The sequence below is a fragment of the Aspergillus tanneri genome, assembly GCF_003426965.1.
Source record: "Aspergillus tanneri strain NIH1004 chromosome Unknown AapTan_5_pilon_pilon_pilon, whole genome shotgun sequence".
Taxonomy (NCBI): Eukaryota; Fungi; Ascomycota; class Eurotiomycetes; order Eurotiales; family Aspergillaceae; genus Aspergillus; species Aspergillus tanneri.
The window spans coordinates 2663143-2688993 of record NW_022984632.1 but is presented as its reverse complement, the minus strand read 5'-3'; the positions used below and the strand labels follow the sequence as shown (position 1 = coordinate 2688993).

At 48.5% G+C, this 25851-nt stretch overlaps 6 protein-coding genes across 6 annotated transcripts; 3 read left to right on the top strand and 3 right to left on the bottom strand.

Moving 5' to 3' along the window:
• Positions 1 to 295: 295 nt before the first annotated feature.
• Positions 296 to 3699, top strand: ATNIH1004_010296 (putative capsular associated protein; the record flags this gene model as incomplete). Its single annotated transcript, XM_033574871.1, has 5 exons — positions 296 to 334; positions 396 to 454; positions 1199 to 1397; positions 1454 to 1521; positions 2136 to 3699. The coding sequence occupies 5 exons, from the start codon at positions 296 to 298 to the stop codon at positions 3697 to 3699; spliced, it is 1929 nt and encodes a 642-aa protein (XP_033422889.1).
• A 481-nt stretch (positions 3700 to 4180) lies between these two features.
• Positions 4181 to 5431, bottom strand: ATNIH1004_010295 (glycoside hydrolase family 16 protein; the record flags this gene model as incomplete). Its single annotated transcript, XM_033574870.1, has 3 exons — positions 4181 to 4477; positions 4583 to 5006; positions 5082 to 5431. 3 exons carry the CDS (start codon positions 5429 to 5431, stop codon positions 4181 to 4183), a joined length of 1071 nt encoding a protein of 356 aa, XP_033422888.1.
• Positions 5432 to 6628: 1197 nt separating this feature from the next.
• VPS8 (CORVET complex membrane-binding subunit VPS8) lies at positions 6629 to 11530 on the bottom strand (the record flags this gene model as incomplete). Its single annotated transcript, XM_033574869.1, has 5 exons — positions 6629 to 6991; positions 7072 to 7365; positions 7424 to 10650; positions 10707 to 11148; positions 11201 to 11530. 5 exons carry the CDS (start codon positions 11528 to 11530, stop codon positions 6629 to 6631), a joined length of 4656 nt encoding a protein of 1551 aa, XP_033422887.1.
• A 1021-nt stretch (positions 11531 to 12551) lies between these two features.
• Positions 12552 to 14038, top strand: ATNIH1004_010293 (alpha/beta hydrolase; the record flags this gene model as incomplete). Its single annotated transcript, XM_033574868.1, has 4 exons — positions 12552 to 12800; positions 12866 to 13004; positions 13064 to 13172; positions 13234 to 14038. The coding sequence occupies 4 exons, from the start codon at positions 12552 to 12554 to the stop codon at positions 14036 to 14038; spliced, it is 1302 nt and encodes a 433-aa protein (XP_033422886.1).
• A 1006-nt stretch (positions 14039 to 15044) lies between these two features.
• On the top strand, positions 15045 to 16024 carry ATNIH1004_010292 (uncharacterized protein; the record flags this gene model as incomplete). Its single annotated transcript, XM_033574867.1, has 2 exons — positions 15045 to 15618; positions 15663 to 16024. 2 exons carry the CDS (start codon positions 15045 to 15047, stop codon positions 16022 to 16024), a joined length of 936 nt encoding a protein of 311 aa, XP_033422885.1.
• A 319-nt stretch (positions 16025 to 16343) lies between these two features.
• Positions 16344 to 19607, bottom strand: ATNIH1004_010291 (DEAD/DEAH box helicase; the record flags this gene model as incomplete). The annotated part of the gene is made up of 9 exons (XM_033574866.1): positions 16344 to 16375; positions 16437 to 16536; positions 16606 to 17026; positions 17093 to 17539; positions 17594 to 17755; positions 17805 to 17976; positions 18042 to 18512; positions 18589 to 18751; positions 18807 to 19607. 9 exons carry the CDS (start codon positions 19605 to 19607, stop codon positions 16344 to 16346), a joined length of 2769 nt encoding a protein of 922 aa, XP_033422884.1.
• Positions 19608 to 25851: the final 6244 nt, after the last annotated feature.

The following is a 25851-nucleotide window of genomic DNA, read 5'->3' as shown; positions in this document are numbered from 1 at the left end:
ACGGTCTGTTCTGCCCCTATTATTGTTATTTGTATTTTTATTGTGGTTGTCTTGCTCCCTACTGACCCAGTACTACTAATATCCCTTCACCCCTTCGTCCTTTCCCGTTCCCACTTCCCTTCCCCTTCCCTTTTGACATCTCCACCCAAGGGACCCTTGTTCTCCTCTTTCTCGGCTTTGATCCTAGCCGCTCGACCTTCTCCGGCGCATGCAGTGCCTGGCCTGCGCTGTATGAGGTAAATTGGCTCTATGCAATAATGGCTGTGGATTTTCTTACCCCATAATTTGTGTCGCCATGTCTTGTTTCTCCCCTGAGTTGGGCCTTCAAGCCTCAGTAGGGTAAATACCGTTGCCTTCCAGCTCCTATGCGAAAATCCAGCTCACGAAATCCACAGGTTATACTTATTAAGTTGCATGTTATTGACAACTTCTTACTCGACGACGTTCGCGTTTGGTAAGTTCAACCGAATAGCTGGGACTTAAAAAGAAAAGAAAAGAAAAGAAAAAACCCTGAAAGAACTAGAAGTGATTCTTCCATTACACAGCGCAAATACCACCTCTGGACAAGTCCACAACTGATGGAAAGTTCCCGGACCAGATCATCCGTTGGGTTCGGCCGTATTTGCATGTTTCCTGGCAGGGATCTCGCTCTTGATATCAAGCAAGCTCATCCACTATATACCGAAAACTTCTTTGACTACACACCAATATTCCGCCATCCCACTCACAGAACGCGGCCAACCATCTGGAGGGGTGCCTTCGTCGCCTCTCAACCCTGCTAGTGACTCTTCCGATGTGGAGACACGTTATCCCGTAAGCTGGGTAAAAGTTACTTTGGTTTCCAGTGTTGGTTGTTTGCGGATAGCACTGTACCGCCAGATCACTCTTCAAAACGAATGCGCGCCTGCTGGATATGCGGTAAGCGTCCGGTTCCCCAGACTGTAAGCATCGAGATGAGCTAATTGATCATAAATTCGGTATAGTATATAATCCCGTTTCTCGTCTCAATTTACGATTTTCTGCGCAATCAACGTTATCATCCAATTTCAAAGTCGACTGCATCGGATCTTCCTTCAGCTAAATATTTTTGTGCTGCAGTTTTCGTTACCAGTCGCACATTCCACTTTCTTTGTCGAAGTCGTCTGAGATATATAATATCAGCTCTATTTCTTACAACGGGCGGATATTTGACATCCAGCTTCAGTGAAGGCCTCCAGTCCACCTACGTTTGCTCTTCTCTGTCTGGACAATATCCGCGCCTACGTGCATTCAGTATTCTTAACACGGTTCTGGACTCGTTGATTGTGATCAGCGCTGCCGAACTATCTCGGGACGTCGCTGGTAGTCGAGACGCCCAGAAGAAGCAAGCCTTAACCTCCTGGGGTTACAGCTTTCTTGTAGGTTTCCTTGCTATCTTAAACTTGGGTTTATTCTAACTACCATACCTTAATAGGGTGTTGGTGTATTCTGGACAATTACGGCGCTCATTTTGAAGGCTGTATTTCCTCCTGAGGATGGCCAGTGGGTAAATTCCCATTATCTGAGAAGCGCCGCGGGCCAAGGGTTGTTAGTGACCTGCGTCATCATTTCAGCGGCTCAAATTGTGAGAGCTATGAGCCATATTTTCGTCCGTTCATATGCTTACCCTTTAGATTCCTTATTATAGTGCAACCGGACTCTCCATACTGGCGGGTTTCATCTCGATCTATTTCACATTGTCTTCGGCTTTATTCCATGGGCAAGAGCCTTTCCCGCCCATCCTAGCCTCTCGCGCCTTCATTGCTCTTCTTCTCACATTTCTTGGAGTGGTTGGATTTCTTTCTGCCCGAACAACGTCCGAGGACGAACCGAAATTCTTACATGGATTTAACATTTTTATGAGATGCCTCTTCGCGCTATTCTTTGGCATTGGGCTTATTTTAGTTACTCATCAGCCAGGAGTGGTCAATCTCCACCCCATCGACTTACTTGTGTACGAAGGGAGACTCCATCATAAAAATTGGTCATCTACAGCCAGTAGCAGCAAGAATTTAACACAAGCTGTTGAGCAGTACCGAGTGAAGTACAAACAGCATCCACCCCCGTGAGTTCGAAACCGTTAGCAACCTTGAGCTCTTACGCTAATATCCATTCAGGGGGTTCGACAAATGGTATGAGTATGCCACGAACAGGTCTTCAGTTGTGATTGATGAATTCGATCAAATCCATTCAAATCTGCTCCCATTTCGCGCCCTACCGCCACATACAATCCGAAGTATGACTCAAAAATTAGCCACGAACCCTTATAATGAAGTTGGCGCGGTCAGTATTCGTAATGGTACGGCAAGGGTCCAGAAGGATATCAAGCCAACCCATGCCTGGATGGTTCACAGCGCAGCCAAAATGATGGCAAACTTCGTCGAATATCTCCCAGATATGGATGTGGTTTTCAATTTAAACGATGAACCTCGAGTTGCAGTCCCCTGGGAAAGAGCGTCTATCCTGAGAGATCAGGCAGAGTCACAGGCACCACCATCAAGCGACAACATTGTGACACAGTGGTCAACAGACCGTGCAAAACAATGGGGCCCAATAGAACCAGCTGATCAAAGAATGGAGACCATGTTCACGGACAGCTCCTTCAAAAATATTTTCGACCGTTACGCAAGCCTTGTTTGCTCGCCATCTTCGAGAGCACGTTCTCAACGAATATGGAACCGCCGCAACTTATGCCTGGACTGCATTCGTCCCCACTCACTGGGCCAATTTCCTTCGGACTGGGCTGCTGCGTCCGATATCTGCCACCAGCCTGACCTTGCCTATCTTCATGGGTTCCTCATCTCTCCGGCATCATTCAAGGTCACTCAGGACTTGATACCGCTTTTTAGCCAAAGCTCAATTTCTGGCTTTAATGACATTATATTCCCCAGTCCATGGAACTATGTGGATAAAATCAAATACAATCCTTCCGATAAACACCCTGATCCTGATTACACAGACAAAATTAACGATCTTTTCTGGGTTGGCAGCACATCTGAAGGCATGAGCCGCAATGGCGAATGGAAGGGCATACCGCGCCAGCGCCTCGTACACCTTATCAACAACAACACCTTGAATAAGGTATCTGTACTACTACCTGTGAATGCCAACCAGACCTCCTATCAGATTCTAGATGGCTGGACGCCGTCCAAGGAACTCGGTCTCGATACAACCGTGCACCTGACCAACGTCGTCCGCTGCCGAAACGACTGCAAGGAGCAAAAACAGGAGCTGGGTACGACGCCCTCTGTGGATTTCCAAAGCCACTGGGGCCATCGATATCTGTTTGACTCGGACGGCGCCGGTTTCAGCGGCCGTTTCCTCCCCTTCCTGAAGAGTCGCAGCCTTCCATTCAAAACCGGTTTGTTCCGCCAATGGTTTGACTCGCGTCTTTCGCCCTGGCTTCACTTCGTACCCGTTGATCTCCGTCTGCATGGACTCTGGAGCACTGTGGCCTATTTTGCCGGGGTTAGCATGTCTACTAGCACAGATAGTAGCGGCCAGCTCCCAGTCCTCATGGAACCACATAATACCGAAGGACAGTGGATCGCCGAAGAGGGGCGCAAGTGGGCGGAGAAGGCCCTGCGGAAAGAAGATATGGAGATATACTTCTTTCGACTTCTTCTGGAATGGGGTCGGATCACAGACGATCAAAGAGATATGCTTGGATATAGACCATAGAATTCTATATTTTTTTTCTGCCTTTTCTTTTGTCGATAGTCCTGTTACTTGCATAGCATGCTAGCCATCTTGTTTTTTTACTGATGGTAATTTATCCGTCTCACCTTGTTGCCGGCTGTACATGTCACTGGCGGCGAAATAATGAGGGTGCTTTTACAAGCATGCTATACTAGGTATCATCAGACCCATCAATCCGACGTATGCATCATCGTACGACGGTAACGAGAAAGAACCAGATCCTACAGATGTTGCCAGCGGATCCCATATCCCAAAGATATAGCCATGTATATCATCAATCATCACCAGAAAACGAATGGATCGAAAAAAAAAAGAATGGTATATGTATAAAGCTAACGACATAGCTCATTCCTATCTCCAAGAGTCACCAGAAAAAAAAATCATATACAAGAAAGCGAAAACACACAGTGCTATCACTATCACTATCATTATCACACTATCGACAATCCACCAGACTATTTATTTACATAATGTGAGCATGTCGACCTTGATGATGTCTTTTGACATACGAAGTAGTGGTAGTGGGGGTACTGCTCGGAGTGGACGAAGGGATGTGAACGCTGCCTGGGGATGTCTGCTGCAGCACGTTTGCGGCATTGTTGGACTGGTACACCTTGAGGGAGTTGATCTTCCAAAATGCGTCTGTGAAGGCGGATGGGTTGTTGGCGACAAAGTCCTGGCAAGAACCTGCCTTAGAGGCGCAGCCACTGCTACCCCAGACACCGCCGGCCCAGTCGCCACAGAATGTTGTATCGAAGACCTAGGTGGCCTGCGTTAGTTCGGGATCAAGATAGAATATTATTGGATCAGTGTGGGGACTGTGGATATGGAAAGAGGGGAGGTCTAAAGGAGGGGAGAAACGTACAATTTGCAGTCCTTTGAAATGAGCGTTGATGTCGCATGCACCGGCAAACCGTCCATCGGGGGTGCCCCAGGACGACGGGTTAGGGTTCCCACTGCCGATATCTCCCGGGACACGACCGTGAGGGAAGAACCAGATACTGATGGCGCTACCCGTTATTTCGGTGGCAAAGACACCGCCGCCGTTGCCATTGAAACCAGTGCCGTAAGACTGGGGACTAGGAGCTTCAATGCCGCAACCCGCATTGGCATCTTGGCCTGGAGCCGAAATGAAACAGTTGCTAGTAGTCAGGGAGCCAGAGAAGCCGGTATTGTCAATTTTGCAGCCATCACTGGTGTGGAGGGCCATCTTGTTTTTGCTCTGATCATTGACACCTTCGATGATATCGACCTCGCCGTTGTTGGGCCAGTTGGGACCGACAAGCCAGCTGAATAGGGGATATTAGAAGGCGGTGTGTGTATAGAAGAGGATATGGATATAATATGGAGATTGGACCACTTACAAGGCAGGCCAGGTACCACAGATGCCGCCAGGCATGTGGTCGAGATCCAAAATAAACAGACCACGATCGTAGGCCTGGTTGCTGGTAATGCGCACGCTCTGACGGCCGCCGGGAGCGACGTTGGTAGAGTCTACGCCCATGCGGATAGACCCATCCGTAGAGATCAGACCGCTGTTTTGGGCGGTTTGACGGTCTACATACTTGACGAAACCATTGGTAGGGTCCGGCGCCGTGAAGAAGGTAAATTTATCAAAGAATGAAGGCCCATAGTCATCCCTCAGAGTGTAGGCTGCAGTAGCAAGCTGCGCCGAGAATCCCAGGACCGGGAAAAGGGTGGAAAAGACGTGCATCTTGCGTTTGGTCTAGAGCAGAAGGAACGGAGGGAGTTCAAAAGAAAGAATATGGGAAGGGGATATGTGGATGCGAAGCGATGAATGTATATATACTCAGAATGGTTATACAAGGAACGGTGGCATCTAGCCCGACAGCCTGAAAACAAAAGGAGAGGACGACAGACAGCAGATAAAGGAATGTCACAAAGCAGTGTTCTCTTTAGCCTTCCATGGGCAACAGTCCTAGATATATACTCCTACACGAAGTATACACCGGGGACGATGCGAGTGAAGGGTGGCTTCCCGCCATGATGCGCCCAGGCGATCAAGCCTTGAGACCTACTGCAGAACCCATGTGGACGGGGAAAAGGATCATGACGGCGCGCAGCGAGCCAATCCATGGATCTGGGGGCAAGTTCCTGGACCCCTAAGATTGGTTTTCGGATTTACATAGTGTAACCAGAGCAGGGGCCAGACGGCACATCTGAGCAAAGGGAGCCGGCAATTCAGCGACAGGATGCATCAACCAAAGGGATGGCGAAATAAGGTTGGTGGAGCCGGATATTTTTCATTTGCCCAATGCCGACATGGAGGGAGTTAGATCGAGGTCATTCTGCACGTCGTCGAGCGTTCTGACACGTCGTAAATCAGATGCAAAATTTGGTCGCGACCACTCAGCTTGCTAGGAGCGATACTGTGTAAGGCCTCGTGCGGTCCAGAATGATGAGCGAACCCAGAGAGGAAGGACTAGGGACGATCCGGGTTGCCCGTGACGATGCGAGTCAGAAGAAGGGATGATCGATGGACAGATGATGGATGATGGATGGATGAATGATGGCGAAGGAGAAGAAGGGAAAGAAAAAGTACAGACGATCGGCGAGACGTCCATTTTCCCAATCCAGATGGCATGTGATCCAAGCAGAACAAAGCCTTTTTAGCTCAGCCTTCTCTGACTCTCTCTGACTCTCTCTCTCTCTCTTTCTGTGTCTCCCTCGCTCGCTCGTAGAATCCTTCGCGATCGGCATGTCATTCATTTCCTCCCAATCTACGACCGGGGTCATCATCCTTGGTTCCCGCCTCTACCATGACGGAGTATATCCAACCACTCATGACCCAGCAGAGAGGTGGCTGAAGAAAACAAAAATAAACATCTTAAATAGAATAGTTTGAATTCAGGCTCACGGGATCTTTTCAGTCAGCAACAGAGTAAATGGCTCAGTCAACGGTATGTACAGGACAGATTGGACAGGCGAACAGTTCCCCTCCTGATCCCTCGGGCGCGTAGTGGCCGTGATGCGTCAGCTTCGATGGGGCCAACTGCACCAGGCACTGTCGGTGATAAAGGTGCCGGCAGGAGAACACCACCGCAGGCCCTATCGGCATCTCACGGCCCTCTCCAGGGTGCCCCTCCATCCCTTCCTCAACACCATCCAGGGACCCCGAATCCGCGTGCTCCTCGTGAGGATGTAGCGTCTGACTGGTTTCCGGTACTGCAGCCGCTTTACCCTTGCCCCGGGAGGTGACCGGGTCAGGTCGTTCGTGCAACTGGCGAGTGATGCGACGCTGCTGCGCATCGGTCTGCTTTGTTTCCCACAATTGCCAGTATTGGGACCCTACCCCCCTGGCCCCCAAATCCGTTGCCGGCAGATCTCACAGACTTGGCCCCGTGGCCGCCATCCCCTTTGGCGTAGTCGCGTTACCTCGTCCACATGCACAAAGAGGTCGCGGTCCAGCATGCCATTAGCTAGCGCCAGCAGTGACTTCTCATATGTGTAGGCCCAAAATATTGACGCAAGAACGGCACGTAACTCAAGCAAAGAGGGTGACCAGTGTGATGCACGCGTGAGGAATGCGCGCAAGATGCGAAGGAAAGCCACGTCACTCGGTTCCGTGAACGACGACCCCCCCAACCCGGACGGTGCTGGAGAGCAGAGCACTGAACACTTGCTGGACTAGCCGACGGAAGGATGGCATGAGTTGCGCTGCGCTGTGTCCCGTTGGTGAGATCACCGGGCCTAGCTGTGTCTGATTTTGGTCCGGCAGTTCTTCCTGGATCAGCGCAAAAACGCTACTAGCCGTTCGGACGACGGCCTCGATGAGGTCTAGCCAGAGGTTCTCATCAAATGAAAGGGGCTGGTCGACGGCAGTCTTTCTCCCACCATTTCTTTCGGCGGGTCGCGGCTTCTTGGCCGTCTTCGTCTGACCCTGACAGAGCCATGTTCCAACCCGTGCATATTTGTCCAAGGATTCGACGAGGCCATCGATCGCCTCTACGGTACTGGCCGAATCCGGACTGTCCCGTATGCTCTGAAGAATTCCGACGAGACCCGACTCTAGCGTTCTCAGGTGAGCAACAAGACGGCCCATGGCAGCTTGAACCTGGCCCTGTCTAGCCAGCAATATGACAGCTGCATCCACAACTCCACTTTCTTCCATCGCGGGCAGCAGTTCATCGAGCCGCACATCACCAACCCGGAGTTCATCCACAAAGTCCGCGACGTGCGACGGATTGTGCTTGCAGAGGAGTTGCACATAGCATTCGATCATCCAGTTCTCCACTGCTTTAGAGGCATGCCTCTCGGCGATAGGCTGTGTAGCAGGCTCAACGATGATAGCCAAATACCGATACTGCCCGTAGGTATCGTCTTTCAGTGAATTGAACAGCGTCTCGTGGGCCTCGGGCGCGAAGTCCTGCATTGTCTGGGCAGCCGCCTCAACATCAATCGCCACTAACTGACCAGCACGGCTCTTGATTACGTCGATGACATCCCGCCTCTGTTTCTTACCCAATCGCGAACCGGGGCGAAGACAGTCTTGTAGGCAAGTGAAAATCGCTTTCTGATCACTCGGATCCTCAAAGTAAGTCAATACCAGCTGCGGAAATTGTTTCTCCGATCGGTAGGTGGATTTGAGAATCCGGTAAAATCGTGCCTGTTGAAACAGCGGGATCATGCTCTGGATGTCCGGAGGATGATAAAAGGACAGTAGATACTCAGCGCTGAGTTCGCAATCTTCTTTCATTTCCTGGGTTGGATATTGGCACAATCGCTCCAGGACCTGGTGAAGCGTGGTGCCGGAAAGAAGGATATACTGGGGATATTTCGGAAGGTTGCGAGCAATAAACATGTCCAGGTAAATGGTATCAGAAGACGGGAAGACTGAAGGGTCCATGATTTGCAACAACAAGCTGATCAAATACTGTCGGTTGATTGTTACTCCGTGGAATGGAGTCTCGTCGGCTTCTTGTTCGTTCAAGAAGCTATCTTCAAACGCCTCGTTGAGCATGCTCATAAACCCAGGCGTATCAAACTTCAGCATAGCCTGAAGGTCAGGGTACGAGTCGTTTGGTTCAGGGGGCATGGCTGTCCCTGTGTCAGACGAATTACCTGAGAATAAATACTCATACAAGGTTGTCTTGGCGCGGGTTGCTTCGGTTTCACCCATATCATCCCCTGTAGGATAGATGCGGCCAGTGAGGACAAATGACAGGTATGGAAACATTTTCACAGCATTCGTATAGTGCCTGAGTTCGTTTACGGAATTTTCGTTGACCAGGGCCCCCCGAGAAGGAATGAGTGCCAAGAGCTCTTGCAGTGGGCTCACATAGTCTTCTAGGCAGCGGTTCCAGACATATATAAATGCATCGTATAGGTTGTACTGCTTGCACATCGTCGTAACTTGGTCAATGTCCATAGTAGTCGTATCAAGCAGACAGATTATTTCCTCCAAACGGCTAGCCGTATGGTTAGTTGCAAAATGGCTGACAAGTGCTTTGACTGCCGTAGGGGGAAGAGACCGCACGGCTCCGTCGATAATATACGGTTCAAGTGCATCAACAAAGATCCCTTGTGAATCATTTTCCTCATACCAATGGAATACTTCATACCAGAGAAACTCCTCGTCAGCCAGACAAATGCAAGCCGAAATGGAGACTTCGGCTAGTTCCTCGAGTTGGCGGATTCCCAGTCGCTCACTACCCGCCTCCTGGTTCCGGCCGAAGGCGTATTTCAAAGAGGCCGACACCATCTCTAGGAGTTTTTCCCGGACCATAGGCTGCCTTAAGACATCTTCATCCGGTAAACCAACAGTGAGCTTCTCTCCGATACCTTGGTAGTAGGATGTCGCCAGTCGAATGGCCCCAATGAAGTCACCTGCCTCCATGAGCGCTAGAAGTCGGTCTGCCCAGTTGGAGAGGCCGCCTATAAAGACGTCGTTGTGGCTCAGAAGGAACAAGCGACCTTTATAGGAAAGAAAACTCATGAAAAATGCGTCCGCCACAACACTATGCATTGATGTATTGTCTTCGTCTAGCTGCTCAACCAGCGAGTGCAGCTGTGATGAGAACAAGTCAACATGGTAGATGTGTCGGCTGAGGATATCTATAGCGTCGGTTACGCGCATGGAATAGTCCTCAAGGATAAGTAACTGCTGCGTGATTGTGAGCACGGCCATCACGGAGCGACTCAACCATTGCACGGCGACGATGGCTTCTTCAGCTTTCCATCGGCTCCGTGCCTTGAACTCCAGGTTTGGAGGTCTGTCTCTGTCCGGTGGCTCGTCCGTATCAAACTCAGACACATCCAGTACGGTTAACACATTTGACCAACAGTAGACAAGTTTGGTTTTGGATGTCTGGGCATCCTTACCCTTGAGTCTGATTGCTGGGAACCAGGCCAAGGCTCCAGTCATTGCGCCATGGGCGGCAACGTCCTTCGGGCGTGGTGCTTTGTGCTGAGTGCGAGCCACGGGTGTCGTGGAGACGATTACCAGGAGATAGGGTGTAATCATGGCGACCAAACCCAGAGAATCGGTTGGCTGTTCCACGTTACCAAGTGGGAGAGGCGAAAACGCAAGCACCGAGCTCGGCTTGCGCGGCCGACTGCCAGGTCCTACATATTGTGGGTATCGCCCTAGAATCCTAGTCGTCTTCACCGTCCTCCCTACGGCGCCCATGCCTCGGGTTGCTAAGTGAGAGAAGGCCATTCCTCGTTTATCAGCCGATACAAGCGCGGTGCGTCTGGTCCCCAGAAATCCCACGTGGATCACTGAAGATCCAGTGAGGTGCCCTTCCGAAGTGCCACTGTCGACCTGGTTCATGGAAATAGGCGGTATGTGGAGAAAGGGTCGTGCTGACTTTGATATTTCCCATGTGAATATGTCGCCCGATGCATGGCCTCCAGCGACTGTCGAGTGGTCCGCAGAAAGCGCCAGCGACATGATCGCTCCGCATTCGGTGGCTAAGTCCAAGGGAAGTTAGTCATTTGTTCAGCAAGTATACAGGAATCCGACATACTTTTTGCTCCCGACCCAATGATTGTCCGTAAATTCTGCTGGTAGTCAAACACCAGAATGATACCTTTAGACGTCCCTATCACGATGGTGGTTGAAACTGCCAAACAAGTCGGGTAGCCAAAATTTCGTTTTCCGACCTCTGAGAATGCGTGCCCGGTTATCTTCCTCAGCTTGGTCCACCGTACTACATCCCAAGGGCCCTGCAGGGATCCAGTATCGGAATTAGCGATGGCTGGGGACAGTCGACTTGTGCGGGATGGCTTTCGAGAATGAGTCTGGGCCAGAAACGGGGACGACGGACGAAACGCACTCAACGACCAAGAGGAGAGTCGGGATTGGAAGCGCAGGTCGAAAGGGCGATGCGATGGACTGGGACTGGGACTAGGGAGAGGAGAGCCTCGAAGTGCCAAAGCACTGCTGCTTTGCGAGGACAGTATGGAGCCCTAGTGCAATCAGCGAATAAAACGGGCCATAAGAACATGAGTCGCAACAAACATGTAAGGAAGGGGAATCATCCGGAATCGAGGCGGTTTCATCGACACTACCGGGACCACCAGGCTGCCCAGAATAGGGTGACAACGGAGTATCAGTCGTATCAACTTCGACTAAGGAGGTGGTGTTGTTCTCGGAGGTAAGGTTGGGGGCAGCTACCACTGGAAGATCCGCATCGACGTGTGCCATTGACGTATCTCCCAGCTCGACCCCTGACTCCGGGTCCTCCGGAATTCCGTTTTGCGTCGGCTCAGAGTAATGCTGGCTCTCTTGGCCCAAGTCGAGCTCATCCTCTCGTGCCCGGTCATCACTGCCCTCAATCATGGAGCTCATCGACGGAGCGTAGGAATGACCATCGCTCCCTCACGGTTTCGCGATAAAGTAGCAGGCGAGACGATCAAGAGCAAGGACAGCACCGATTCAGTCTGGACGGAAAAATGACAGTCTCTCAACCAAAGACTACGACAGCTTCAGCGAGAAGTCAGACCGAGTGTGGGTGGATAAGCCCGGAGATCGAGGGGGGCCGAAAATAACAGGAATCGGACAGCAAGAGGGTATCTAGAGATTTTCGACGGGCGATAGGGTGAGGTTCGCGACGGAGGTCCTAATAATGCTTCGAATATGAGGATGAGCAACGAGACCACGAGCTCGGCGGGTTGAAGGTTGGGGAAGCACGAAGATCAATCGAACGGTAGTTGTACCTGGGCCGTCGCTCTAGACACCGCTTGTTGTGGCAACTCCAGTATGGCGATCGAAATGCTCTGTATTCGGTAAGAGCACCGTATATCCACTGCGCCTTCGATACCACCACATCCCGCTATTCTGCCTGTGAATCTCCTGACGGCATCGGCATGAGGCTTCCACTGGACAGCTAGTTAGTTTGTTACCTTGTCTAGAACAAGGATTTAGATATTGTCTGCAAGAGCTCGGGATGGATTTGCTCGAGTGTACTATGGAAACAACGGCAATGTCACGCCCGATAGATTCGCCTTCCCCAGATAACGAATCTCCATACATTCGAAGCCATTCTCTTTAACACGCCCGATGAAAACATTACTTCATCTTCAGGATGAAGTCATATTCAGAGATTCTATATACTTTCTACCCAGCCAATTAGAGTACTGTTCAGATTTATATCAACCCGCCAGCATACAAACCCGAACACGCCGGTTACCGCGGAACCCTCGGCTCCTTTTTAGACTTACACAGAAAACTCGGGATAATCGCCCTGGCGTATCCTCGGCAAGATGGCCGATCCACAATGAATACTCATCTCATTCTGGGCGTCAACCACATATAGTTAACCTGTTTATTCTGTAATGTGCTTGATTTACGTAGTCACGCTCTGCCCATCATGTTGAGTAGATTGCGGCCTGCTATCTACTCTCCCCGAAAAGTACCTTTTACCCGACAAATATCCAATTTTAAGGTCATTGGACATACAGTTCGATGCCAGCATATACGAGAGCGTCCAGGCGCGGTCGAGCCCGGTCATGAGCATCGACTCAGGCTTGCGGTAAAACAGTACATTCCAAAGGATAACCCTCATCCGCAGGAAGGCGACGTGACGATTATAGCAGGCCACGGAAATGGCTTCCCAAAGGTCTGGTGATCGTTGTGTTCGACCTCATTAGAGACATAGCAAATTGCTCCGCTGACGATTCGCAGGAAATGTATGAACCCTTGTGGGATAAAATATATGAACGATTTCGTGCCGTCAATCGACGAATTCGGGGGATCTGGATTGCTGACGCTGCTCATCAAGGCCAGAGTGGCGTATTGAATGAGTCCATCTTGGGCGATGACCGTACGTGTTTAGAGGCGTGTCATTCAAGAAGATCTTCTCCATTGACATGTCCGTCCTAGCGAGTTGGTGGGATCATGGTCGTGATCTCCTCTCCCTTATTAATCGACATCAGGACGAGATGCCGCATCCCATCGTGGGTATTGCCCACAGTATGGGCGGAATGCAGCTGTATGTATGACCAGTCCCTTGCGAGCGCGCATGGATAAATCATTCACTTACAGAATCGCAGGGCACACCTTTCGCTCATGCATCCGTCGCTTTTCCAGGCCCTTGTATTAATCGAACCAGTGATCCAAAGAGGAAACCCGAGCAAAGAGTTCGCGCTTCCATCCACGTACCGACGCGACTTATGGCCGTCGCGAGAAGAAGCGTCCCAAAAATTCCAGTCCAGCTCGTTCTACCAAAACTGGGATCCCCGTGTCCTGGACAAATGGGTTGAATATGGATTACGGGATACTCCCACGGAGCTCTACCCCCAAGGTGACGAAGATGGACAACAACAAACAGTCACATTGACCACCACGAAAGCCCAGGAACTGTTCACCTTCTTACGGCCAGCCTATATTGACAGGCGATCTGGACTGCCTCGCGGAGATCCACATCGTGAGGTACACCCAGCTGAAATCGATGATTATCCGTTCTATCGTCCGGAACCTGCGCAGATGTTCCGTCGTCTCCCGGATCTTAAGCCGAGTGTTTTGTACATGTTTGGAGAGTCTTCGGTACTGTCCTCGCCCGTCGCACGGCAGGAGAAGATGCAGACAACCGGTACAGGCATCGGGGGTAGTGGTGGGTTTTCTCAGGGACGCGTGAAGGAGTTGGTCCTTCCGAGTGGCCATTTGATTCCCATGGATAGTGTTGCGGATTGTGCTGCTGCGAGTACTGATTTTATCCACGCCGAGCTGTCAAGTTGGGAATCGGCCAGGAAAGCACAACGGGAAGCTTGGGAGAGGATCCCTCGCGTGGAGAGGGTCAGCATTGATGAACAGTGGAAAGAGCATATTGGGAAATTACCAAAGAAGCGGAAGGGATGAAAGCGAATCTCAAAGTCGACCTGGGGCATGCTTGGGGGCAACACTTGAAAGTACATTCTGTAAATATTTGACATATGTAGTCGTTCTTTGCACAGTCGGAAATCCCATCTGATCGATGCTGAACAAAGTGTCCGACTTGTTGCAGGATTTATATGCATAGATATATGGATGAACACGGCTGGTGTAATCTTACAGGTCCTTCTCAGCCGGTTCTATGTTGTGTGTATTTATCATCGCATCGTTTATTGAGGGGAATAACTTCCATCCTCTTATAGCTAGTTATAGGGAAGTTGATTATCTAAAACGGGAAATAGAATATGTTGGCATAGTAATTTTTTTTTTTCATGATTTTTTTTTTTTTACCTAAAAATATACTACCAGTATAGAAAAATTGGACAAACCACTAGCCGGAAGGAACTACAAAGTATCACTCATCCTTGTGCAAGACACCAAAACTTCACCATCTCCACCACCTTCATTGTAGTACCATGCAAGCCAAGCTTCTGACACAAATGCCCATGTAACCATCTCCTCGACGCCGGACAAATAGGTCACTCCCACGACCTGGGCGGACTCTCATCACCCGCCGATCCAACATGACCGAATCCATTAGGCGAAAGGAACAGAGCTAATGCACGAGCATTCCGCTCGAGGTAGTATCGGTTGGGACTGAAGGATCGGGTGCTTGTTGTTTTTGGTTTTTGGTTCTGTTTTGGTCCTCGTTGGACGATCCCCGTCGTGGGGATCACACGCACGGTGACTGCGACTGATCTGATCATTTGTGGCTGGGGAGCTCCTGCATCCTGGAGGTATAAGAAAAACAAGTGGAAGGCGCCTCCCCCTCCTGTGGGATTTAGCGACAATGGCGATTTCTGTCTTGAAATAGAATCATAATTTTCTGCTACCTAGTACCTACAGTGGATGGGGTTTGAAAATCAATCATCCACGCCAATATTGCTTAGGGTTTATATCTGATAGGGCCTCGTGGTGATATCGAACCGCTATAATGGCTCACGCTCAATATCCGCCGTCGCTCTTTTCCTCTCTAATTACTTGCTTCATATTTACTCTCGCCCTGTTCTCCCCATCCGTGGATGCGGAAGCATCGTCTTGCAACGGCCAGCCTGTGTTCTGCGACCGCAAGTATTCTAGCGTCACTCAACTGGGTGCCCATGACTCCCCCTTCGTTGGACCCCTTCCGCAGCAGAACCAGAACCTCAATGTTACTGAACAACTTGATCTGGGTATCAGATACTTGCAGGGCCAAACTCATAAGGTAGAAAACGACGATGCCATTCGGCTGTGTCATACTTCTTGCGTGCTGGAAGACGCCGGGACCCTGGAGTCTTTCCTCATCACGGTCAAGTCGTGGCTTGATGATCACCCGGACGAGGTGGTCACTTTGCTCCTAACGAATGGGGACAACCTACCCGTGTCGCGATTTGACGAGACATTTGCCGAGGCGGACATAAAGGAGTATGTGTTTGTGCCGGAACCCTCGTCGGAGGTGCTATCCATGGACTCATGGCCGACCTTTGGACAGCTGATTAGCAAAGGCACCCGGCTTGTGGTTTTCCTGGGTAAGTTACCAGCTTCCTTCACAGTCAGCGCTCATCATTACTAGATTATGGCGCCGATGTCAGCAAAGTTCCGTATATCCTCGATGAATTCGCTTACTACTTTGAGACCCCATTCGATGTGACTGATCGCTCGTTCTCAAACTGCAGCGTCGATCGGCCGCCTGGTGCAAAACCCGATGGGCGCATGTATATAGTCAACCATTTCCTGGACGTGGATATATTGGGAGTGCTGATCCCGGATCGTATCCGTGCTCCTAAGACTAATGCTGTCTCCGGGGAGGGCAGCATCGGAGCCCAGGCTGATCTGTGCCAATCCGAACATAGTCGACTGCCCAATGTAGTCCTTTTGGATTTTGTCGATCAGGGTAAAGTGATGGAGGCACAAGATAAGCTTAATGGACTGTAGCGCTTTCTTTAGCCGTTAGTCCAAATTTTTTTGTTTTTGTTAGTGAGAGCATTGTTCCCAATATTCATTTCTTTCCCAGTAGCCCTGTGCTTCAGCACTGCAATTAATCAAAAAAAAAAAAAAATAAGTAAGAGCAAAAGGTTATTTCAAGAGCTCAACCCTCACTTGATTCCAACCGTGGCGAGTGCGCGGATATGTATATGCATTGCACGTCACGGTCAATGGTAGATTATAGCAACAAAACATGCAATTAGCAACACCAGTCAACATCAAAATTGTACAAAACCCCCAAAATGCTAATTTTATACGAGATTATACATCACTCTTCTAGTTCGACCTGCATTTCGCGTTCTGTGAAACACCCAACTCTTTCGTTAGCACTGTTAGAGATGATCTTAAAGGGTATACATACCCCAGATCTTATTTGCCGAGGCCACAATAACCTCTGCTTTGGCGAGAAGTTTTTTGGAATAACGCTCAGCTTCAAGAGGATGCAAATGGCTCTTCTGTGCCTTGCGTGGGTTAAGCTGGTGCGAGTTAGCCATGAATCGCTTACGAATATCACGGGTTTATCCGTATACCATCATTAAAACAGGGACAAGATCTTTCGCTTCTGCTTCAGCGAGGGCTCGCAAGTTCCGGAATCCGTTATCTCGAAGCAATCTTGCCGTACAGCCTTTGACATAGGTCACCTGAGCCATTTCCAGTAAATCAGCACGAGCACCGGCCTCTAAACGATCTCGCATATGCTCTAGGACTGCAGCAAGCATGCCCCAGCTCATCCGCTGACAGAATTTGACCATGCCAGCCGCAAAGCCATGACATTGCTGGGCTAATGTTTGAACCGCTCCACGCGGGATTCGGTACCGACTTGCGATTTTTGACAAGGGTACCTCGTTGCTCAAATCTCGAAGTTGAAACGCAGTATAGGCACGGCGATAGATCCTGGATAGTTTGACCTGATCTGGGGTGTTCTCTTTCAGAGATGCGCCGCTTTGTACCCTGTTGTATGGTTAGCCTTTTGCACGGGTCCAGACGTTCTAAATAAGCCGGCGGACATATATGTACATGGAGTTTACAAAGCCAGGTTGTACGCCAACAAATTGCAGAGCGCGCAGACCACTGTCATCAAGGCCATCCAGCTGATCCCGAAAGATGGGCCAGTCTATCTGCGTAGTTATCGCCACTTGGAGTGGAGTAAACATGTAAAAGATATGCATATCACCATCCATAACAAATGCTTGCGACGCTCGTCGCAGTTCCTCATAGACGAAAAGTCCGTCCTCAGGCGAAAATGCAGAAGCCACCACAGCTTGTCCAAGTTGTGTCGCTTCATACGCTTCGTCATCCCTTTCGAGAAGAAACTTCTCGTCGATTAGTTCTCGAAGCGCCGAGTGCATGATACTGTAAGCTAAACCTTTGTTCACCATCCGATAAAGGAGAGTGTACCTGACATACTCCTTGATTGCTTCGTACCCAGAGACGAGGCCTGTTGCTATAGCTTCCAAAAGCGCTCTTATGATACATAAGCATTATAATTGCATATTGGCCATAGTTTCGGGTGCTCACCTTTTGAGACCTCTCTTCTCTGGAGCAAGACAGCTTTCAATAGCAGGCATATCAGCTTCCAACAAGTCGCAGATGGCTTCTAAATCAGGCTTGCTACAGATAAGATAAGTTTCGCCTGCCTCGTCCTTTCCTTTCCGACCAGCCCTTCCACACATTTGTCGCCTTCCCTGATTAGTACAAAAAGTGCAATGTTCATTATTTGGTTGCTTACAGCATTACTGGGCCGATCAGTTCCCGTCCCATACGTGCCCCATTTATGATAACTCTCCTCGCAGGGAGGTTGACACCCGCAGCAAGACTGCAGGTGGCTACCAGTACACTCAAAGCCCCTTGGTCGTAAGCCTGCGCAATCAACTCACGCTCTTCTGCAGTCATTCCTGCATCTAGAATACTATCAGTTTACAAAGCTACCAAGAAACGTAGTAGGATACGCGGGCGAAAGTCTCACGGTGAAAGCCCACTCCCCTAATGAGAGTAGTCTCTAGGGCAGGGTCGAGACCACTAGGAAGGCTTCGTAATTCGGCAAGTAAATCCAGTCGTTTACTCAGCTCCTCTGGATCTACTGCGGAGGGCACCGGCATTGCTTCACTTATGATGGCCGCATGGAATTGGCACGCTTGTCGACTACCACAAAATACCAATGCACCATATCCTGCCACAGCTATCTCAACAGAAAGGGCAACCATTGCATTCGTTGTTGGGCTCGAAAGTTGGCGAAAAGTCGAAGGCTGAACAACACGATGTGGAGGCATAGCATCCGCAAAAGAACTCATTGCCGTAGAGGTTAATTTAGCCATTGTCCGGAACAGCTGTATGGATGTAGCAGGGTATATTGCATTCTCGTAGACTAGATAGTCATCTATTGGGATAGGTCGGTAGGTCGAAATATAGTACCTTGCATCCATCCACTCGGCCAGCACTTCGGTGTTCTGAGCCATAAGTTTGGAGTCGTTTGGTAGGGAAATGGGTCCATACCGAGAGGGTAGCACTCATACCAATAATTTGGATATTCTGCTGCAGCAAAAGTAGCTTCGTGACCATCAATTCCATGAGGTAGCCGCGATGTTCATCGTCAAGCATGTGCAGCTCATCGAGAACAACCACCCCTAAGTCCCCTATTATACGCTCTTCGATGGCAGTGTTTATCATTGAATTGGCCTAAAAAATACAGATCAATGCGTGATTAGACAGTGGGAAAAATTGACGGAGCAACCTTCTCAATGGTGCAAACAGCAATGTCCATATCAGCCCAAGAGGCGGCGGTTCTACTTCCACCAAAGAAGCAACTAACACGGATCGACTTCTGCAGTTTTTTCCAGTGTTGATGGTAAGGTTTTGCAAGATCCGTTTTCTCGTCGTCGTCGTCATCATCATGGACATGTTTTTCAAGACCCTGCACAATACGTCGGAGCCACTTCAACTTCTCCTGAACCAAAGCAACATAGGGAAGAACGAGGATCGCTTTGCGCGTGGGGTCATCCATGATGCGTTTCAGCATCAAGACGTCAGCTATGAGGGATTTACCTCCACCTGTTGGAGCTGTATATATCAGATGTCGCTTCCCCTCGAGGAGGCCTGGAGCAAGCAGGCATGATGCCTGCCACGGATATATGTTGTTAACACCGACAGCCGCAAAGTTGGCTACTAACTTTTTTGATAGTCCATATCTCGGATTGCTCAGGTATAGAGTTGGATCTTTGACTGATGTTTGATTGAAAAATTCAGCTCTTTGTTGCTCGTCGTCGGTCGTCGACGTGACAGCCTCTACAGGACGGATCTCACTAGCAGTCAGACAGCTGTTAGGGGGGTTCACCACAGGACGGGTGAAATCCACTAGATACGTGGATTGAGCAGAATGTTTGGCATTTGATACTTTGAGAGAATTTTCCGGTGAGCGATCCGGAAGTCGCTTGTGTCCCGCCACAGAAGCTACAGAATAGGCCTGCTGACGAGCGACATCCAGAGAGGTTTGAAAGCCATGGGTTTGGAATGGCTGTTCGGGATGTGCGGACATGCCTTGAATGCCTCCTTGTTACCTCGTGGTCAGCGCCAAAAGGATCCCGTCGACGGTCTGTACTTTGTACACAGTGACTAGACTGCAGGGATCTAAATATATTCAAGAACCAAGAGTTTCACAGTGGACAAGGGTCTGTATCGAAAACAACAGTTGATGATGCCAATGAGATCTTTAAAGGGTCCTTGGCATTTGAAGGGCTCTGACTGCTCTGTCACAGGACAATCATGCAAACCGAAACACATAACGCGGGTACTACAAAGGACGCGTTTCGGGAAAGCGCATGGCCATGAATTATACAGCCTCAGGCATCAATAGTAATAGAAGCGGTTTAGTCATTAGGTAACTGCCGTAACAAAGTTAGCTCAGCAGCTTAAGGCCCCTGACAACTGCAGACAACCCTGTAAGAGTTCCAAAGCGGAACGTTCCCGGATCGTCTCATCATCCGCTAATCGGAGCCCTGCTAATCAGCAATTCCCATACGGATGGATCGGAGAGGGACTTACCTAACCGACTTGTGACCACCTGACGTTGCTGTCCGTGTGTACATTGCTGTCCCGGCCGTCTACCCACCAAAGCAAAATATCGTACCCAATCAGCCACCGCCCGATATCACTCAACGCTCGTTCTTCATCTACACACCGACTTTTTAGATAGACCACAATACCATTAACATGAGTTCAATCGAAGAAGCAATTGCTGATATAGAATCCCTGAAGCCAGGTGAAAAGATTGATTATACAAAATTGGCTAAAAATTATGGCGTTGACTGGTCAACACTGTCGAAATACTACCACGGTATACAGACTACCACGGTATACAGAGCTTATTAAATAGATTAATAATCTCACTGAGCGTGGCATACTACCGTCTTCATCAATATTGCGAAGCTCTGTCAAGAAAGTTACTGGAAGCCTGGAGTATGTCGGCCAAACCGTTTCTTAAAGAAGCATAAAAATTAGCTTATTTTTTATTATGCTGCTGGGAATAATTCTTCACTCAAGCGGGCTGATTCTGCATATAATACTTCAGACTTATGAAAGAAAGATTGAGGAATATAAGATTTAACCTGAAGTTATGTACAACATGGATGAGAAAGGATTTCTCATCAGCGTACTATCAAAAGGGAAAAAAATACTTTTTTCACGACGCTATATGAGCAGGGAGGGCTTAAAAAATGCCTGCAGGACGGAATAAAGTGTGGATTACTACAATTTTTTTTTTCTCGTGGTCTTATATACCAGGCTGTCTCTGGGAAAATTCACGATACATGGCTTCATGATGTCAATCCTAACAACTACCACTACTCTTTTACATCATCGCCTAGTGGCTGTCACGGCCTACTCGGTCGGGAACATTCGATCGAGAAAACCGCTGCGTCAGGAGCAAAGACCAGTATTTAAGGACAACGTCCTTGAACTGTTCTCGCTTTATATAGTCAGGTTGTACAGCGCTGGACAAATGATGAGTTGGGATACGCATGGCTTCTACTCTATTTGATCGCGAAACAAAAGCAAAGGGACAATGGGGTTGGCGACCTCAGAAAACCAGCGTTGTATTAAGAAGCTTTTTAAGCAAGTTGTTTCTAGTATTTACAACCAAATATTCAGAAACTGAATGATACGATGATGCATCTTTCTACAGAGAATATTCTTTTTAAAATATAGCTTAATTACAGCGCGCCAGCATGGGTAGCCTTTACAGCCTTAACTTTAGGCTCTAGAGGATGGTAATGCACTCTTTTATAGCCCAAAGAAGATTTAACGAGCACGTGATCTTCAAGCACAGAAGGTAGAAGCCACACAGCTTAATAAGGCTGTTAAAGAGGAAGATGTCAGCAGCAGGGGAAAGAAGAGAAGAGATATTTAATTTAAGAACAAAATAAATAAGGGCTTTTGATAAGAGTGTACGGATGCAGGAAGCAGAGAAAAAGCAACACTAGAAAAAAAAGGAGAAACCTGCAAATCAAGCTATTGTATAGCTTCAACATAATATTAATCAGTCTAATAAAGACAAGTAAAAAGCCACAGAGCCAACTACAGCGAAGGAAAAGGACGATATTAGTGGTAGAGTCGATGAAGTTGTTGAGGAGGCATCTGTTATAGTAAATAGTCGCGGGAAGACAAATACGGCTTCCCCAGCGATTCTGTGACATGAAATTAGCTATATAACTTCTTTAAATCTATTATTCTTAATCATTATATCATTTAATTGTGGCTGTATAGTTTCATTTCTACACTCCTGGTCGACTTAAAAATCGGGCAGTAAGTGATGTACGGTAGAGTACTATGTAGATTGAAGCACTATTTAGTAACCCAATTATCAATATCAGAGCGAATATTATCTCCATTATCGTTGTCTATATTACGTCTTATGCTTACTAGCCAGCGGCTACTCTATACGAGGGCAGTAAGCATATTTTACCACTACGAGGAAATGACAAGATGTAGGTACCAAGCACCCGCCTTGGTTCCATTGATCCAATAAGTCGGACAACCGTTAAGCACAGACAACCCACATTCCTCCGCCAAGCTTACATTTTCCAAGCTGTGGAGAGGCTAGAAACAGGTAATTACTGTCTACGAGGGAACAACTTTTGTACTTTGAATACAGAATTGTTTTATTTTTCTCTGGTAACCTGACCCTGCAGCGCCGTCCCCAAAGTTTGTTGACCACTGGACTACTTACGGTCACCTAATATGGTGGCCTAATTGGCAGTGTCTTCAGACTACCGTCCTAACCCTAGTAGTGTGCCGCTCCGAACACGAATGGCTTAACTCCAGACAGAGAGCTATTGGCACCCCCTTGACGCCGATGGTTCCAACATGAGTCTCCCCTCACTTCCGATGTGCTCATGCCCTTCTTTACTCGCGAGCGATACGCTGGATTAACGACTGTGTACTCCGTAGAGTAAGTACATAAAATTCATCCCAGGGACGGATATCTCGGTGGAAGCACCATTCATAACTAGACCGGAGGAATAGCAGACCCCCCTTTCCTCCGCAAGAGAAAAAAAAAAAAAAAAAAAAAATGGAGGATCCACCCCAAGTTTGACCACATCTGCTCAAATACAACTCGCTTCGACCTGTTAAGATATTGCCTACAAACTAAATACTTACCCTGTCACCCGGTATCATTCCTGAATAAGAGCATCCTTATACAACACTGTTTACCGTACTGTGTAAAATGTGTCGATTTTCATCGATGTGGAACTAGCTCATCAATGGTTGGTTGGATTTGGTGCTTTTTATACCAGTCGACGGATTCATGTACCCATATGTACCCCATTACTTAGTCCAGGTCAACTCCATAGGAATTCTAGTACACCTGACTTTCCCGTACTAAAGAGAACAATTCTAATGGCAACTCGATTCCTAGAACCGTAATTCAGTGCCGCTCTTAGTTCAAATGCGCTCGGACCAAGAACCATTCTTTTGCTCAACAATGATATGGGTGTAACGGACAGATTATATAACACAGTACTCCGTAGTTAACTAGGGGCCGCAGCTATTCCTAATAAGTTTAACACCTTCAATGTCGTCTGCCAGTCCGGAACTGGTGCATTATTCAAGACGAGACTCGCATAGGCCTGTTAAAGTAGGTACAGCTACAAACACATGATGTAGGAGGCATCGCTATAATCGGCCATTAGACGTGGAACACTTCTGTGGTGTGGAAGGCTAGGCGGCCGTAATGTGGCGACACAGAAGTTGGGACGGTCACCAGGCAGCAAATCACCGGCCGTGGACCTAGGTATTTTTTTCTGCAGTAGTGGCTATCATTGGCCCAGGCGCAGAGTGGTATATGATCCCAGAGGAAGTACCCAAGGTACGTATACATACGTAAGTCGGTTGACCACTTTCAAAATTGGGACGAAGAAGATGGTGAGATTACTTACTCATTCCTGGCTCAGTCGAATTCAACCATCGTAAGGATTACCTCCATAGAAATGTGTTAACAGCCGGACTGCCGCTGATAACAGAGAAAAATCTAGCAGAGAAAGGTCCGTCCTCGCGGAGAAAACGCTCAGTCGCCAATACCCTGCCTAATAGTCGCCCATACTAAGGAAGGTATCGACTGGGTTTCCGGGAGGAACGCTAACGAAGGCGTTTCCACCCAGATTGTGCTATCATCACCTCAACTTTACTACATGCGACTATCATGCTGGCACAACACCTGCGGCAGAAATGATTACCACCCCTTGTCATAGTATTGTAAATCACAGGCGATGCAACTCCCATCACTCATCCATTCTCCAGCGGCGCATAGCGGACAACCCGTAGTTCGCATATGGAACTCTCGCCGGTGGCCAAGGATCTACAATGTACTCCGTAGTAGCTTGCTCATCAATCAACCTTAGTTGTTAATTAGCACTGCAGGCCGAAAGGAGCCGTGGAACCGCGTACCATACACCCTTTTCTGTGGTGGTCTCTGAACCGAGTTTCTGTCGTCTAAACCGAGGCTTTACCACTTTCAGTCTATCGCCATCCACGCCTTCAAGGCTCTCTCCCTCCCTTGTCGTACAGAAGCTATTCTACAAAATGCCCCTTCATGCTCTTGGGTTTTTACCGTAGTCGGTTGATGGTTTTTACTATCAACCTCACGCCAGAGGAAACGTGTCTAATGCCGGCACATTTTGATTATGACTGTAAAGATGGATTTGTAGAGCTGGGTTATTTTCTTTTAATTTTTTTTTTTTTTTAGCAAGTTGTCATAAACATCCTTTCAAAGATGCTATTGTTAAAATTTCATTCACATGCAACATCGTAAGCTAGCTGTTTATATCTGCTCCATAGACAAGAAGAGTGCGGGAAATAAAAGGCGAAGGAAAGCAAAGAAAATTTTCCCGTCATTTTCAGAAACACGCTGGTATAACTTGAAACCTATTGATTTTAAAACCCACGTACAAATAAACCTTAAGTCTCCTTCGCCTCGGAGTTCAACCACCTTTCACAAAGATATACCCACTGACACTAGAGACCCAGTTGAGTTCGACAAAAATAAACGCCACGATCAACGAACCTGACAGACCATCATCCCGCTGCAACAAGGAGTTTTCGGTGTCCGCGCCTGCAAAACCATTTAACTCGATAGATAGGCTTGGCAAATTGGATTTTAGATCCTACGCGCATGCGCTGCCCTACGTGACAACATTCCTGCCACAATTATTATTATGTATCCGCACATACCCTTGGGGTCCATCGTCGTCTTTGCACTGAGGTGATGCTAATTTAGTCTATCAGGGTGAGAAATCAAATCAATTCAGCCCTGGCCCAATCAAATATAATCCAGAAACTCCCCCATAGGTACCCTAAATCGTCTGCCTACTGTTTCTTCATTTTGCCCTTCATTCCCCCCTCCTCTCATCCCGTCAATCCTCCCCAGAACCCCTCCCGATATCATCATCATTCTTTGCATCGGGTGGTTCGGTCCACACAGAATCGCTTTCGACCAAACCAGCGACTAGGTGTCCGTCTACCACTAAAAGTATTTCCCGCTGGAAAAGTAACTACGTAGATCACCCAACAGGGCAGCACGCCTTATCGAGAGTAAGGGGAGCAAAACTACTGGCGGTTATAGTTATCCCCTCCACAGGAGAAACGGCAGTATTAATATTCACAGGGAAATTAAACCAAAAAAAAAAAAAAATAGTATCAAGATTCAAGTAATACCAAAAAGCCATCACGGCGCGGGAACACCAACAAGAGAACCAGCACACGGGGCCCTTCCCATGTATAAACTATCCAGTTTAACCATCGCAAGAGAAAGGAGAGATACCTAATTGTCACGATTTTTGTCTGGTTCTTGGTGGATGGAGGATCCGTCATATTCACACATCGGGACTAGGGGCGAGGACGTGGACTGGTCGGGATCCTGGACGGCTTTCCTGATTCTTCTGTTCTCTCTCTCTCACACTCTTCTCTCTCTCTCTCTCTCTTCCCTCTCGTTCGCTCTTTTCCTTTTTCCTTTCCTCTCTTCCCTTGTCGGCGATTCTCTGCCACTCTTGGCTAGTCGCGTTTCTTTCTTGTCCTCCTCTACCTACCCGACTCCACCGATCCACCGAACGCTTGTCCTCCGTCTCTTTCTTTCTTCCCATTCTTCTTCTCCCTTTCTTGTGGTGTATCATCCCATATCCTCCCCGACACCAACTCCCTTCATTTGCATACCCCCGGTCAGACTATCCACTAGTTCGAGTCTACTCCGTACTGGCGGCTGCGTCCTACCCATACCCGTTTACTACTAT